A 16,966-nucleotide genomic window follows, 5' to 3' on the forward strand; every position below is an offset into this window, starting at 1 on the left:
AAGTTGTCTCATCCCTTTCGGCCTGTGAATGTAGAAGGTTCCCTAAGCATGTTGATCATTCCTTAGGCCAGGCTTCAGATGTACTAATTCAGGTAAGGGTCACAGTCTGGCAGGGTATATATTGAGTTGTTTCATTAATATTACAAAAAATATTCTTACATGTGTAAGGTTGGAAAATTGTACTTCTTAGTATATGTAGCATTATATGACAGCTTGTTTTAACACTTACAGCTCCTACAAAATCTCCCTTATTCTGAAAAGATGACAGTATTGTTTGTCTACAATGGTCCTCATATGCTGGAACCAAACAGATGGAATTTAAAGGCTTTCCAAAGACGGCGGCGGCGTATAACATTCACTCAACCTTCTCAATAAAGTAAAAGAACAGGCCTTTGGGATTTTTGTTACATTCTATTTATAAGTATGGCTCAACTGAATAAAAGGAGATTCATTAAGACTAAAAGATCAGTTTTTTTGGAAACCTACTGTTAAACACAAATGGGTTGATGAACAGAGACCATAATAACTTCTTTCTGTGGAATAGCATCTTCCAGTAGTAAAAATTAAGTCTTTTTCAGTCTTTGTTGACTTGAGTCCTTACCACTCTAATCACAAGTCATTGGGTTCCCATGTTAAAAGTATTTACTATTTCAAATCAAAGGTGCCGTGGAAGGGGTTATCAGTCACAAAAAGTTTAGTTGACATGGTAACCCTGAGCTTTAATTGCAGAGTAACTTTAATTACTTTAGTCTAAAGATGACTATAGAGCTTAAGTCATATTTTCTCCCAGTATTATATTTAATTTTTAAAAATTGATATGGAAATGTCGTCTTATGTACAGTAATAATTTATGACAAATCTATTCATTTATTACTATTAAAAATTACCTTATCACCAATAGGAAATGGAATTTTATGGGCCTTTAAAAAAGTTTTATGAAATTTGATATTAGAATTGTACTGGTATCTCAAAGGGGAAAAGTACTGGTTAAAAATGGTAGTGGGACTTTTTGAAATGCCACAAGGTGGCCACTAGATGATGCAAAATGCAGCCAAAAGACTGACAGAATATAAAATCAAGTGACAAGGGTTTTTAAGAAATAACTGTAAAGTGTGTGGGATTTTTTTTTTTTTAATTTAAAGTCAATTGTATTTTACATCTTAAATTTCTAAGAGCATTTTTATAATTATTTTTAGTAAGATTTTTCTTAAGATTTCATATACTGGTTTCTACAATTTATATTTGAAATTTTTAAGTGTTATGTAAAGAGTGAAGGAAAACGTTGACTTGTTTAAAACCATAATTTTTCTAGAACTTAACCTTATAGGTCCTTCCTTACAGTGTTATCCTACCCCATTATCTTAGAAAATCTAGTCTTAACTGTTTCTTTCAGTATGAAAGAATAGAGGAGAAAATCGTTTGTTTATCTCTGAGTTGTGCCAATTAACAGTGCCAAACAAATTCTATTCTTTTAAAAAATAAAACTTGTAAGATAATGGACTAATCCAAGGGTTAGTACCAGTAATGACAAAATTAAATTTTTTTGACTTGATAGGTTGAATAAATTGAAAAATTGCATTCAGTTTTGGTTTTGTATATTCTTAGCCATTGAAATTTATTTTCTTATTATGTCAAAAAGTAATGAACCATAGATTATGTCCTTTCACTTAGACATTTTCAGTTTAAAATGTTTTCTTTATAAAAATTTTAAAAGGGCCTTCTCCTCTTAAACTAAGTCTAATGCATGTACTATGAAAAATATTTTTAAGTAGCATTTTTCCTAGTATGAACAAGATACATAAACACTGAAAAACTTGCTAAAGTGATACTGTTACCAAAAATGTTTGTTGTTTAATACTTTGTTTTCCAACAAAATATCTTCACTAATATGTGCTTGGAGTCGTTTGTTTATTGTCTGAGTTAATTGCCAGTCATCTGATTTCTGCAAAATGAGTATCAGTGTGACAGAGAAGCTTGAATTTTATGTGCATTTGAAAATAAAATGTAATGGTCAGTTTTATTTCACTTAGCATATCTCAACAATTATTCCATAACTTATTTGTTAGCATTTACATTTTTTTACTGGACAAGGTTAATACTTGTTTTTGCATTGAATTTTGAGCTGTGAAGGATAAATTATATATCATCTTAACATGTTAATAGAAAATAATGTCTAGCACATTAGAGTATCAGCCACTTAAAATTTCATATATTTTCTGCAAAATCTTATTTTTTGTTTCATTCAAATTGCAAAAACCATAAGGTGACAAGCAAGTACTTTTAATGACAAAATCTTCATTGATCTGCCTGAGGAAAGAGTCCATTGAAAAGATTTTAGTATTCAAAGTAAGGAAAGATCTGCTGCTGCTTTCTACTTGTCTTTAACATGTGCTTATTTTCTTTGGAGTATGAATCTTTAGTAGGTAGAAAATATAATTTTGTCCTGTTGTGTGTGTAATTAAAAAACCTCTTTGTGGGAAATACTACTTTGTTGGTAATAAATGCATATTTTCATATTCTTTTGGTGTATGTTATTTTAAATGAGAACTGTTTTATTTAGATATTTTAATATTTTAATATATTAAATATTTAATTTTTAAAAATCTTTTTAAAATATTTTTATTGATTTCAGAGAGGAAGGAGAGGGAGTGATAGAAATATCAATGATGAGAGCGAATCATTGATCGGCTGCCTCCTGCATGCCCCCTACTGGAGATCGAGGCTGCAACCTGGGCTTGTGCCTTGATCAGGAATGGAACCATGACCTCCTGGTTCATAGGTCCACACTCAACCACTGAGCCACGCCGGACTATTTTGAGCATTTTTAAGGCTCATTTTGGTTTCAGGTTTATGGAAAAACAAGTCTATTGAATGCCTACCTTTATAGAACAGTGTTTGGCACTCCATGTATGTTCCAGAGGATAGAAAATTTAGTCCCTGTCTGCCTGCAAGGAAATTAGACTAATAGAAGCAATAAACACATGAAAAAGGTTGAAATTATCTAAAGAAATCAAGTTACAAGGCAAGTATAAATATTTTTAGGTTGAGCCCTGACCGATTTGGCTCAGTGGATAGAGCGTCAGCCTGCAGACTGAAGGGTCCCGGGTTCGATTCCGGTCAAGGGCATGTACCTTGATTGCAGGCACATCCCCAGTGGGGGTTGTGCAGGAGGCAGCTGATAGATGTTTCTCTCTCATCGATGTTTCTAGCTTTCTTTCCCTCACCCTTCCTCTCTGTAAAAAATCAATAAAATATATTTTTAAAAATATATATTTTTTTTAGGTTGAAAGCCTAGATTTGCAAAAAACATTCCCAATAGTCAATTTGTCTTATTTCTTACATTAACCTACTAAAGTAAGTTTTTTAAAATATACTTTTTAGGCAGACTTTATCACTTGATTATGACAAGTTACCTTATCCCATTTCCTCATTAGTGAAATGAGGATAATGCCTTACAGAATCAGATGAGATCAGGGGCCTAATAGGGCACCTCACCTCACAGTTGGAAGCTTATGTTTTATATATATATATATATATATATATATATATATATATATATATATTCAGCTTTATTGATATTGGATATTTTAAATCTTGAAAAATATGATGTACTATGCATTTTATACATCAAGGTCTGAGAATTCTGTTCACGTGTAGATTTCCATTCTGTTTCATTGGTAGTGTCAATTGATCAAAGGATGTAGATACCTATAGGCTTTGAGTGATTTTCGGGCAGTATAGCTGGAAGATCTGAGTATTTTTTTAAAAGGCAGCTTTTTTTTAACCCCAAAGAGAAAGCAGGGCTACTCTGTTTAGCTCCTTCATAAGAACTGTGCTTATGAGGACTTGTTGAAGCCAGGAGCGGCCTAAAATCAACACGGGTTCTGTACTCTCTGCCTTCCTCCGAGAGGCTGTAACCTAGGCTGGCTGTTGTTAGGCAAGTTAGAAACATGCAAGGTGTGCTCCTTCCACAAATATTACCACCTTACCTTTCAGACTGTCCTTTAGTTAGTAAACATTCATTTTACCTTTCAGGAGCAAGCTTACATACTCTTAGCATTCGGGTCCATGTGTTTGAAATTGACGGGGCCAGGGGTGGGGCTGGGGTCACTTCGTCATTCCTGCCAAATACTCAGTAAGGGGTAGGTTGAAACAAATTATCCCAGTTGAAAGATTTCGGATAAACTGTCCAATGAATGTTATAAATTTAAATTATTTTCATATTCAAAATCCTAATGTAGCCCTGGAGATTGTGACGTGTTACATTCTTTATCTTTCATATACTTAGACTTGGGAAGGATCTTCCAGGCGGCTTAGACTCCTTTTCAGTCATAAATCATGAAAAGAAACCATTTGAGTGATTAAGGTTAGCTCTGATAAGCCTAAATAAGTTATTTTGTAAACCAAATGCTATAATCATTTGTTGATAAGCTGTATTATGCTTTCAGAGTGTTTCCATGTAATTATACACAAAAACCCTATTCTGTAGGTGGAAAAAGAGGAACTTTTTCAAGCGTTTACTATTGTTAAAGGGCAGAGGTGGGACTGAAAAAACAGGATTAATTAAGTATTTTTTTAGAATATCATGCTGCCTTTTTATCCTAGCCCTTTGAATTGTTGGAGCTATACCCATAAATACTTCCTGGTTATGTAATTAACTTCTTTGTGGGTAAGATACTGCTTCTCCAATATGCCTTTGAATTAGGGTACAAGCTACTTCTGTCATAACAAAAACCCAAACATAGTTTATACGAGATAGAAGTGCCTTCCTTTCTTAACAGCATAAGCAGCCTGGGTGATGTACCAACTCCTGTTGTGTTGTTGCTCTGCCATCCTCAACCAGTGGGTCCGTTACCATACAAGATGGCTGCTTCAGCTTCTGCCCACCTATCTGTATACAAACAACTAAGGGAGAAAGGCACAGCGGGGAGAAGACAGAAGACTCCTTTTAAGAGCATGATCTTGCCCTAACCGGTTTGGCTCAATGGATAGAGCATTGGCCTGCAGACTGAAGGGCCCCGGCTTTAATTCTGGTCAAGGGCCCGTGCCCTGATTGTGGGCTCAATCCCCAGGTGGGGGCATGCAGGAAGCAGCCAATCAATGACTCTCATCATTGATGTTTCTCTCCTCTCTGCAATCAATAAAAAATATATCGGTGTTTTAAAAAAAAAAACCAAAAAAAAACACACACATGATCTGCAAGAGGAGAGGCAGAAATTACTTTTGCTCTTGTTCTGAACATAGTCCCATGGCCTGCAAGTGAGGCTTGACTATGTCATCCCCACCGGTGTGTCTTGTGCCTGGTTAGACTCCAGCCCCTGTTAAGAAGGGGAGGGTGAGTATTTAGAGACAAGTAGGAGTATCCACAGACCAAGAGATAGCCAGTCTTTCTATGGCCTATGGGCAACGCTTTTAAAGAAGAAACTAGGTTTCCCTTCACAAAAATCAGTTACCACAGCCTTCAAGATTCTTACACATCTCCCCACTCTACCTCTTCTAAAATAGCAACCTCGAGCCACTGCTATTCTCTTAACTGGTTTTTTCCTCGTAGCATTTATCACTAATTTTATACTTAGTTTGTTGTCTTTTCTATTCGAATATGAGTTCTCTGAAGGCAGATTTTGTCGTGTTGATTGCTGCCTACCCAGGAAAATTGGTAGAAAATGGATTGCTGCCTAGAAAAATGCTTAGTATATAGTAAGCACTCAGTAATTGTAGCATTAATGAATGCTCTCTCTCCCAACACTGGGCAATTTGAGCATATTTATTCCACTAGTCACCTGTTCAATCCTAATTTACATGTACTGAGGGAAACACTGTATGACATAGTTTGAGGATAAAAAATACAGCCTAGCCCTAACCGGTTTGGCTCAGTGGATAGAGCGTCAGCCTGTGGACTGAAGGGTCCCGGGTTCAATTCCGGTCAAAGGCATGTGCCTAGGTTGCGTGCACATCCCCAGTGGGGGGTGTGCAGGAGGCAGCTGGTCGATGTTTCTCTCTCATCGATATTTCTAACTATCCCTCTCCCTTCCTCTCTGTAAAAAATCAATAAAATATATAGCCTATATGTGATTCTACTTTAAAAAAAAAAAAAAAGCTACCAAGTGCTATAAAGTGGACCACAAGGACAAATTTTAAGTGCAGTAAGTGGTACTCAAGTTGAATTCTGCTGGAATTGACAGGGATCTACCTGAAATCTGGGAAGACTTGAAGTTACAGAACTTGGGTATTTACAGTGGGCCTTCCAGAAAGTGGGAAAGCATGCAGGCAAACTTTTATAGGAAGTAGAAAAGTGTTCAGGTCATTAAAACTGTCCAGTTATCCTGAGCTGAAGACAGTTTTGTCATGTCCAGCTCTTGAGGATTTTGTTGGTTAAACAAAAAGTTTAATATGGGTGAGAGCTATTCCCCCCAAAGTCACATTAACAGAATCCAATGAAAGTAAGTCTTAGATCAAATTCTACCACTCAGACATTTGTTAAGCATTTCTTATAACCAAGCACAAATCTGTTCCTATAATTTGTAAGCAAATGGTGAAGTTCTAGCTCTTTATCATTTGGGGTGATTTGATTACATTTTGCATGAAAAATAGACTCATATCCTTTAAATGGGCATGAAAGAACCAGAAATCCTTAAACCCAGTATCTAGCCATAGAACTGTTGGTTCAAGGTTTGGGAACCACCTTTAAGGGCAAAGTGTATCATACTTGCTGGATCTTATACCCAGTTTATGAAATAATGGAGACTGAACATTTTAGCCTATTTATTAATACATATCTGAACACCTTTAATTTCTCAGAACCCATTTTAAATATGCATCATACTAATTACACACCATCAATATAATAAAAAGCCACTCTGACATTCTCTGTGCTAATTAAGCAAGCATCTGGCTGGTATGAATACATGGATAGTAGATGGTACTTGTGATAGCCGCCTCTCTAATAGGGTTTTTTCATCTAGAGCAGAGTGGAAACTTTTGTTAATCCTCACCCAAGGATATTTTCCCATTGATTTCTTAGAATGGAAGGGATGCAGGGAGGGAGAGAGAGAAATGTGGATGTAAGAGAAACACATTGACTGGTTGCCTCCAGCATTTGCCTCAACTGGTGTCGGAGATCAAGCCTACAACTGAGATACATACCCTTGACTGGAATCGAACCCACAACCCTTCAGTCCGAGGGCCAACACTCTACCCACTGAGCCAAACCCACTAGTCCTGAAGTGTAAACTTGGGGCAACTGACTGGCGGCACTAATTTAATCAAGCACATATCACTCTGTGCAGGAATATTTAAAAGGAATTATAACAATGGCCAAAAGCATAGTGAAAAATCATAGGAAGGTAGGGTGGGGCTGGGGCTAGAAAATGGAAAATAAGGTACAGAATTTCCTCTAAGATATAGAGCGGTTTTGTCTGGCAGAAGCAGGAGAGTAACAACTAGAACTTGAATTCATAAAGATTCATTTCACCATCAGATTTGGGGGGAGAGGGGAAGGACATGTGAAAAAGATGTGGAAAGCAGGTAGATGCATGATAAAACCTGGACAGTTACTGTGCAAAGAATAGAAGTAGACAAGTGGAAGGAAAGTACAATAGCTATCTATATGTAGAAAATATAAAATATTGATCTGCCTATTTGTATAATAGCCTTTTCCATATATCCTTTACTTTTGACAAAAAAAAAAAAAAACTATAGAAAATGAACATTACTTCCATTAAAGAAGAAGGTTCAGAGAGATTAAATGGACTTACCCAAAGTCACAAACCCAGTAAAGGCTGAAATTGGTAGTAATCTATTCTGAAAAGAGCATTTAAAAAAAAAAAAAAAAAGAGAGAGCATAGAAAATGGCAAAACTCAGGAAGCAGGCAAACTTATGATAAAGATACATGTGCATGGTTGTTGGCGACAGTGTAAGTAAAGACCCCCTGTGACTTAGCACATTCACTTACAGGAAGTTATCCTACCATGTTCTCTCACATGTATTTTTAAGCATGTGTGTGAGAATATTAAGTTCAGTATTGTTTGAAATAGCAATACGTTGAGAACTAGTTAATAAATTATGATGCAAACATCTATTTAATAGAATATCGTACGGTTGTTGAAAAGAGAGTTTTGTTATGTACTGATATGGTCAGATCTCCAGGCTATTATCAACTAAAATAGCAAAATACTGAAAAGTGTGAGTGTGTGTTTACCATCTGTGTTTAAAAATTTAAAATATCCCGGGTTTCAGCACACACACCAAAAAAATATTCAGGTGGGGGGATGAACTGGGTTAATGGGGTCAAATATGTGGTGACAGAAAGAAACTAGACTGGCTGGCGAGCACACAGTTGGGATACAGATACCATACTATAATGCACCTAAAATTATAAAATGTCTTTAACCTACGTTACCCCAATTAATTTTTTGTTTCTAAAAAAACACAAACATATGTCTAAAAACACAGACAAACATATGTTTACATTTTCTGTCTCTTGAAGGATACAGAGAAACTAACCGTGGTTGCCTCTGGAAAGGAACTGGATAATTTAATTATATGCTTTTTACATTTTAAGAGAAAAGAATACGGCATTTGGACTCAAAGAGCATTTGTTTCTATGACTTAGCTAGCTCTGTGACCATGGCCAAGTTATTGTTTTCTAATTTAACGTGATTGCATCGAAGAACACATGAAAAACAAAGTCTGTTGTGAAGCCAACGCACAGACACAATCACTGTAAAACTTTGGTGTAATTCGTTGTAGTCTTTAAAGAAATATATTTAGAGGAGAAACCAAGATGGTGGCATAGGTAAACACCAGAGATTGCTGCCTCACACAACCATTTCAAAAATACAACTAAAAGAACGGACATCATCCAGAACCACAGGAAGGCTGGCTGAGTGGAAATTCCACAACTAGAAGGAAAGAGAAAAGCATACTGAGACTCAGAGGAGGTGCGGTGCGGAAGTAAAATACAAAGGTGCGGAGGTGCATGCGGAGAGGGCTGGCGGCTGAGGACAGATTGTCTTTTTCAATTGGGAGGGAGTCTCAAGCTCTGAGCTCCAGTTCTGGGCGAGTCTCTGGGGACCCAGACTCATACGGGGAGAAACTGGACTGTCTGGAATCAGTCGGAACTCGAGGGCAGCTTTCTCTCAGAGGCGCTCGCAGCGATTGCTGGGGCCTCTGAGGGCAGGACTGAGAGCAGCCATACTGCTCGCTCCGCCCGCCCTGTTGATCCCCTGGAACTCCCGCCCCACCCAAGCTGTGCACGGAGGCTTTTGTATATGAAAGGCCCAGCCCTTTGTAATCTGAAAATTACTTAACAAACTGCAGCTGCCCCAAGGCTCCAGGGCAACTTGCATTGCTTTACAGCTGGCTTCTGCTGAGTAGCCTCAGGCAGAGGCTAGATTAGCACCTCCTTAGATCCAAGAGCCAGTGTACCCAGTGGTCAGAGTGGGACCACCCAATTACAATTCCTCAGATCCATAAGGGACACACTCAGGGGGCAGACTCAGTGAGCACCAAAGCCCCACTGAAGCAAGTCTTGCCCCAGAAGGGTGTCTTCAGCACAGAAGTTCTCCCACCATAGACACAGCTGATTCTCAGCCAATTGGCCTGGAGGTCAAGTCCTCCCAGTGTTACCTACAACAATCAAGGCTTAACTACAACAAGGTTGTGCACAAAGCCCACAAGGGGGTGCACCAAGAGTGTCTACCTCAGGTAATTGGGGAGGCTGAGCCACTGGGACCTATGGGACACTTAGCACAGAAAGCCACTCTATTGACACAGCGAAGCATAAAAAATGCCGAGACAAAGAAACAGGACACAAATGACAGAAATGGAGGAAAGCAAACTACTGGATATAGAGTTCAAAACCACACTTTTAAGGTTTTTCAACAATTTTCTAGAAACCGCCGATAAACTTAATGAGACCCTCAAGAAATCTAGTGAGACCCTTATGTTGAGATAAAGGACCAACTAGAAATTAAGCATACACTGACTGAAATAAAGAATATTATACAGACTCCCAACAGCAGACCAGAGGATCGCAAGAATCAAGTCAAAGATTTGAAATACGAAGAAGCAAAAAACACCCAACCGGAAAAGCAAAATGAAAAAAAGAATCCAAAAATACGAAGATAGTGTAAGGAGCCTCTGGGACAGCTTCAAGCATACCAACATCCAAATTATAGGGGTGCCAGAAGAAGAGAGAGAGCAAGATATTGAAAACCTATTTGAAGAAATAATGACAGAAAACTTCCCCTACCTGGTGAAAGAAATAGGCTTACAAGTCCAGGAAGTGCAGAGAACCCCAAACAAAAGGAATACAAAGAGGACAACACCAAGACACATCATAATTAAAATGCCAAGCGCAAAAGACAGAGAATCTTAAAAGTAGCAAGAGAAAGATAGTCAATTACCTACAAGGGAGTACTCATACGACTGTCAGCTGATTTCTCAACAGAAACTTTGCAGGCCAGAAGGGAGTGGCAAGAAATATTCAAAGTGATGAATACCAAGAACCTACAACCAAGATTACTTTATCCAGCAAAGCTATCATTCAGAACTGAAGGTCAGATAAAGAGCTTCACAGATAAGGAAAAGCTAAAGGAGTTCATCACCACCAAACCAGTATTATATGAAATGCTGAAAGGTATCCTTTAAGAAGAGGAAGAAGCCAAGACCGGTTTGGCTCAGTGGATAGAGCATCGGCCTGCGGACTGAGAGGTCCCAGGTTCGATTCTGGTCAAGGGCATGTACCTGGGTTGCGCGCATATCCCCAGTGGGAGATGTGCAGGAGGCAGCTGATCGATGTTTCTCTCTCATCGATGTTTCTAACTCTCTATCTCTCTCCCTTCCTCTCTATAAAAAATAAATAGAAATATAAAAAAAATAAAAATAAATTTAAAAAAAGAGGAAGAAGAAGAAAAAGGTAAAGATACAAATTATGAACAATACACATCTATCAACAAGTGAATCTAAAAATCAAGTGAATAAATAATCTGATGAACAGAATAAACTGGTGATTATAATAGAATCAGGGGCATAGAAAGGGAATGAACTGACTATTCTTGGGGGGGAAGGGGTTGTGGGGGATGTGGGAAGAGACTGGACAATAATTGTGCACCTATGGATGAGGACAGTGGCGGGCGGGGGGAGGGGGGGGAGGGAGTGAGGGCGGAGGGTGGGGTGGGAACCGGATGGAGGGGAGCTATGGGGGGGAAAAAGGAGGAACAACTGTAATAATCTGAACAATAAAGATTTAATTTTAAAAAAAAAGAAATATATTTACTTCCTTCACATTCCAAAGTAAATAATTTAATTTTAAAATGTCTTATTGTTATAAGTGCACCATATTTTCCTGTCCAGGTCTAGGAACTATCTCTGTGTTATTGTCAAATTCAAATGCACCCTTCTTGGTTAATATCATATCCCACCCAGAGGAAAAAGAAACAGTTGTTACTTCAAATACCATAGTTCTTGGAAATTTGTATTGAAACAACCTAGGTTATCTTGCCTATGCAGGCCCCTAGTGTTATTTATTTTAATGCTGGTTACATTACGACTCCTAAGAGTACATCTTCCAATAACTTCCACAACTGTCAAAGATTGTACTGTGCTTCACTGATGATGAAGACAAATACAAGTCCTGCCCGGAGTAGGCAGGAAAATATGGACCATAATTCATTTTCTAGCCATGTGAAATTTGCCATTCAAAATTTATAGCATCAATGCAAAACAACACATTTTTCAACAGTACCTTCTCTTGAGCTCTTTAGGCCATAATCACTGCAAATTTAGACCAGCCTCATTCTCTGTTGACCGCACACTGCAAGGAGAGAGAAGGCTAATAAAGGACACATGTACAAAGTGAGAATAGTAGCCCCATTCATACAAGAAATGTCTGTCCCTTGTTGGGCATGATGTAAGGCCAGCCTGAGACAGAACAATATAGCCACATCGATCAGAGGTAAGACAGGACAAATTGGAAGGGCCTGCTGGCATCTTGGAACAAGTCTCAGAAGGAGGAAGACAGCCACCAACCCCACCTCCCCCAACACACACATGCACACACAACCTGACTGGAGCTCAGAGCTTGTGAAAGAGGCTGAGTCACAGGACCCAGGGCAAGATCCCCATTTGCGAAGCTGTCTAAATTGAGCTGGGCCATTCACACAGGGAGTATGGAATAGAAATGAGCATCTTTGTTAAGCCACTTTATAATAGTGCAGTCTTATAATTAATATGCTCCCATGTATGAAATGTTGCACATCTTTCTTTTTTTCATAAAACTGGTAGACGAAAAGGATTTTTATGTTTGCTTATTTTTGCTTTAATTTGAACTTCCATTATATTAGTAAGGTTGAGCCTATATTTATGTATCTCAACCATTTCTTCTTTGAATTACCTTTTCATGTCTGCACCCATTATTTTCTACTAGTGGCTTTTTCATGTTGACTTTAGGGGATGTATATATGGCTAGCCATTTGCCTAAGATAAAAGTTATATTTTTGCCAATGTATTTTGATTTTGTTTACAGTGTGTGTTTGCTGTTGTTCTAGGTAAGATTTGCTGGATTTATGTTTATTTTAACTTTTGTTTTAGTTAGATTTTTCAATAGGTGCTTTATGTCATTTTCAGAAAGGTCTTCCTACTCTTAGTTGATATGAATAATTTACTCATTTTCCTCAGTATTTTTAAAAAATATATTTTATTGATTTTTACAGAGAGGAAGGGAGAGGGATAGTTAGAAACATCGATGAGAGAAACATCGATCAGCTGCCTCCTGCACACTCCCTACTGGGTATGTGCCCGCAACCAAGGTACATGCCCTTGACGGGAATCGAACCTGGGACCCTTGAGTCCACAGGCCGATGCTCTATCCACTGAGCCAAACCAGTTAGAGCTTCCTCAGTGTTTTCATAGTTTTGTTTTTACATTTAAATCTTTGTTTTATCTATAATTGATTTTTAGATAAGAATGAGGCATTAATAAGCAATTCTACCAATGCCATATACTGAATAGTCCATCTCTTCATTGCTTTGAAATTCCATCTTTATCATATATTAAAACCCAATCTGTGTTGGGTTACATTGGTCTACTACCCCATTTTAAAAATTACTATTGATTCACAGTACACAGTCTTATGTTAGAAGTAATCTACTTTTCTTTCTCAGAATTCCCCTATTTCCCCATGATTTTATTTCCAGGTAAGCTTTAGAGCAGTGGTTCTCAACCTTGGCTGCACATTAGAATCACCTGGGAATCTTTTTAAAATCCTGATTTCTGGGCCTCATCCTCCGGAAATTCTGTTTCTTTGTTATGGGGTGGGGCCACAACATTACTGTTATGGGGTGAGGCCATAACAAAGAAACAGGATTTCCGGAGGATGAGGCCCAGAAATCAAGATTTTAAAAAGATTCCCAGGTGATTCTAATGTGCAGCCAAGGTTGAGAACCACTGCTTTAGAGTCATTTAGGCATGCTAAAAAATAAGCCTATTGAGATTTTGCTTCTGATCGTATTGATTTATAGATTAAATATTTTTAAAACTGACATTTATATAATATTGGAGCTTCTCATCCAATATTAAGATGTCTCATATGAGACATGGGTGAGATATCTCTCTCTCCATTTAGTGATATTTTCTATATCCCTTGGAGATTTATGGTTTTCTTCACAAAAGTACTGCATATTGATAAGTCAAGTGTATTTTATCAATTTTGGTGTCATGACTTATAATCAAGATTATATTTTTTCTAACTATTTTTTAAGTCAATAGGAAACCTCTTTCCTTCCCCCCTCAAATTATTAGTTGCTCACTGACTCATTTTATTAACTTGATAATATACACTGGAGCATAAAAATTTTTTTAAAAACACCTAATTCATGAGCTCATTTCCAGTAGTCTAGTCTACTTAAAAGAAGTCAGAAGGAAGAAACACATCATATGCAGAGGAACAAAGGTAAGGTTTAACAGCAGATTCTTCACTGGATATAATGCAAGTGAAAGGACAGTGGAACAGCCTTTTTATAGTATTGAAAGAAAAAACCTAGAATTCTATATGAAGCAAGAATATCCTTTTTTAAAACATATTTTTATTGACTTCAAAGAGGGCAGGGGAAGGAGAGAGATAGAAACATCAATGATGATGAGAAAGAATCATTAATCGGCTGCCTCCTGCACGCCCCCTACTGGGGATCAAGTCCACAACCTGGGCATGTGCCCTGACCAGGAATCAACTATGACCTCCTTGTTCATAGGTTGACACTCAACTATTGAGCACCACTGGCTGGACAAGAATATCTTTCTAAAACAAGACCAAATAAAGACATTTTTAGACATACAGCAGCCAAGTGAATTCAGCAGCACACTGTAACCATAAGTTAAAGAAATTCCTTCCAGGAGGAAGGAAATTATATCAGATAGAAATATAGATCTACCAAAGGCATTTAAAAAATCGAAATAATTACCTGAGTAACTATGTAAGATTTTTTTAAAAAATTTAAATCTCTTTAAAAGATAATTGATCATTTAAACAATATTAACAATAGTGTGGAGTTTATAATGTGTAAAAGTAAAATATAGAATAATAGTACAAATGTTGGGATATGAGAAATGGATATTATTGTAAGGTTCTAATAATGTATGTGAGGTTAAGTAATATCCTTTGGAAGTAGACTGTGATGAGGTATAGATGTAAACTGAAAGGCCTACGGCAATCGCTAAAATAACTACACCAAGAATTTTTAGTTAATAAGCCATAAATGCCACTGATCATCAGAGAGATGCAAATTAAAATGGCAATGAGGGCCCTAGCCGGTTTGGTTCAGTGGATAGAGCGTCGGCCTGCGGACTGAGGGGTCCCAGGTTCGATTCCGGCCAAGGGCACATGCCTGGGTTGCGAGCTCAGTCCCCAGTAGGGGGCATGCAGGAGGCAGCTGATCAATGATTCCCTCTCATCATTGATATTTCTATCTCTCTCTCCCTCTCCCTTTAAAAAAATAGAAATAAAATGACAATGAGGTATCACCTCACACCTGTCAGAATGGCTACCATTGATCAACAAATGACAATTGCTGGGGAGGATGTGGAGAAAAGAGAACACTACTACACTGCTGGTGGGAATGCAGACTGGTGCAGCCATTATGGAAAACAGTATGGAGTTTCCTCAAAAAGTTAAATATGCTGATCCCACTTCTAGAAATGTATCCTAAGAAACCTGAAATGCCAATCAGAAAGAATGTATGCATCCCTTTGTTCATAGCAGCATAATTTACAATAGCTAAGATATGGAAACAGCCCAAGTGCCCATCAGTAGATGAGTGGATAGAAAAGCTGTGGTACATGTATACCATGGAATACGATGCAACAGTAAAAAAGAAGGATCTCTTATCCTTTGAGGCAGCATGGAGGGACCTATAGAGTATTATGCTAAGCAAAATAAGCCAGTCAGAGAAAGACAAGTATAACATGATCTCACTCATATGTCAAATCTAATGAACAAAATAAACTGTTGAACAAAACAGATACAGAGACATAGAAGCATAGAACAGACTGTGGAATGGAATCAGGGAAGGTGGGGGTGGGGGTGGGAGTGTGGTGGGAAGAGATCAACCAAAGAACTGGTATGCATATATGCATAACCCATGGACACAGACAATAGGGTGGTGGAGGCCTGGGGCAGGGGAGTTGGGGTGGGCTATAAGGGATCAATGGGAGAAAAAAGAAGACATATGTAATACTTTCAACAACAAAGATGTTTAAAAAAATAAACATCTGGCTGGCTCAGTGATTGAGCTTCGACCTATGAACCAGGAGATCGTGGTTCGATTCCCGGTCAGGGCACATGCCCAGGTTGTGGGCTCGATACCCAGTATGGAGCATGCAGAAGGCAGCTCATTTATGATTCCCTCTCATCGTTAATGTTTCTATCTCTCTCTCTGCTTCTCCCTTCTGCTCTGAAATCAATAAAAATATATTTTAAAAATAAAATTTAGCACATAAAAAAGCCGAAGAAAATAAATTCATTAAAAATATTAATCTAAAAAAAAATATATATTAATCTAGCCCTAGCCAGTTTTGCTCAGTGGATAGAGCGTTGGCCTGTGGACTGAAGGTTCCTGGGTTTGATTCCATTCAAGGTCACATGCCTGGGTTGTGGGCTCGATCCCCAGTGGGGGGCATGCAGGACGCAACCAATCAATGATTTTCATCACTGATGTTTCTATCTCTCCTTCTCCCTTCCTCTATGGAATCAATAAAATTATATATATATATATTTTATTTTTTTTAAAGGCAAAACACAAATAGCATATGAGACCAAAAAAATAAAAGTATTAATTGGACATAACAATCCTGAATAGTTATGAACCTAATAATAGAATGTTAAAATTTATGAAACAAAAGCTGATAGAAACTTCTAGACGAAATAGAAAAATTCACAATTAAAGAGGTCATCACCCAACTCTCAACTGATAGAACACATGAACAGTCAGTAAAGATATAGGAGACTTGAGCAACACTATCAACTCACTGGATCTATTTGATATTTGTAGAACACTTCACCCAACAACTAGGACACTTCACCCAATAACAATAGAATATATGTGTGTGTGTGTGTGTGTGTGTGTGTGTATATATATATATATATATATATATATATATATATATATATATATATTTACAAGTGCACATGGAACATTTACCAAGATAGATCATATTGTGGGTGATAAAATAACTCAATAAATTTTTAAAAGATCCAAGTCATACAAATTATCTTCTGTAACCACAATGAAATAAATTAGACATTAATAACAATCTGCAAATATATATGAGTTGAATAAAACACTTTTAAGTAACACATGAGTAAAGAAAAAAAGGGAAATTAGAAAGTATATGGAAATGAATTAAAATAGAAGCACAACATATCAAAATTTGGGGAATGCCTATAAAGCAAGATTTGGGGAAATTTATAGC

General features: G+C 37.5%; 1 protein-coding gene across 2 annotated transcripts in view; it reads left to right on the top strand.

The window, feature by feature from the left end:
* The window catches only part of SMC5 (structural maintenance of chromosomes 5), a 94,469-nt gene extending 92,442 nt beyond the window's left edge, over positions 1–2,027 (top strand). For both annotated transcript variants that reach the window (XM_081103880.1, XM_081103881.1), the window contains one exon: positions 232–2,027. In XM_081103880.1, the coding sequence (XP_080960006.1) occupies positions 232–375 (144 nt within the window). In that variant the 3' untranslated portion in view covers positions 376–2,027. The remainder of the gene's footprint in view (positions 1–231) is intronic.
* Positions 2,028–16,966: the final 14,939 nt, after the last annotated feature.

This window comes from Myotis nattereri (assembly GCF_964212035.1).
Source record: "Myotis nattereri genome assembly, chromosome: 12".
NCBI classification, from domain to species: Eukaryota; Metazoa; Chordata; class Mammalia; order Chiroptera; family Vespertilionidae; genus Myotis; species Myotis nattereri.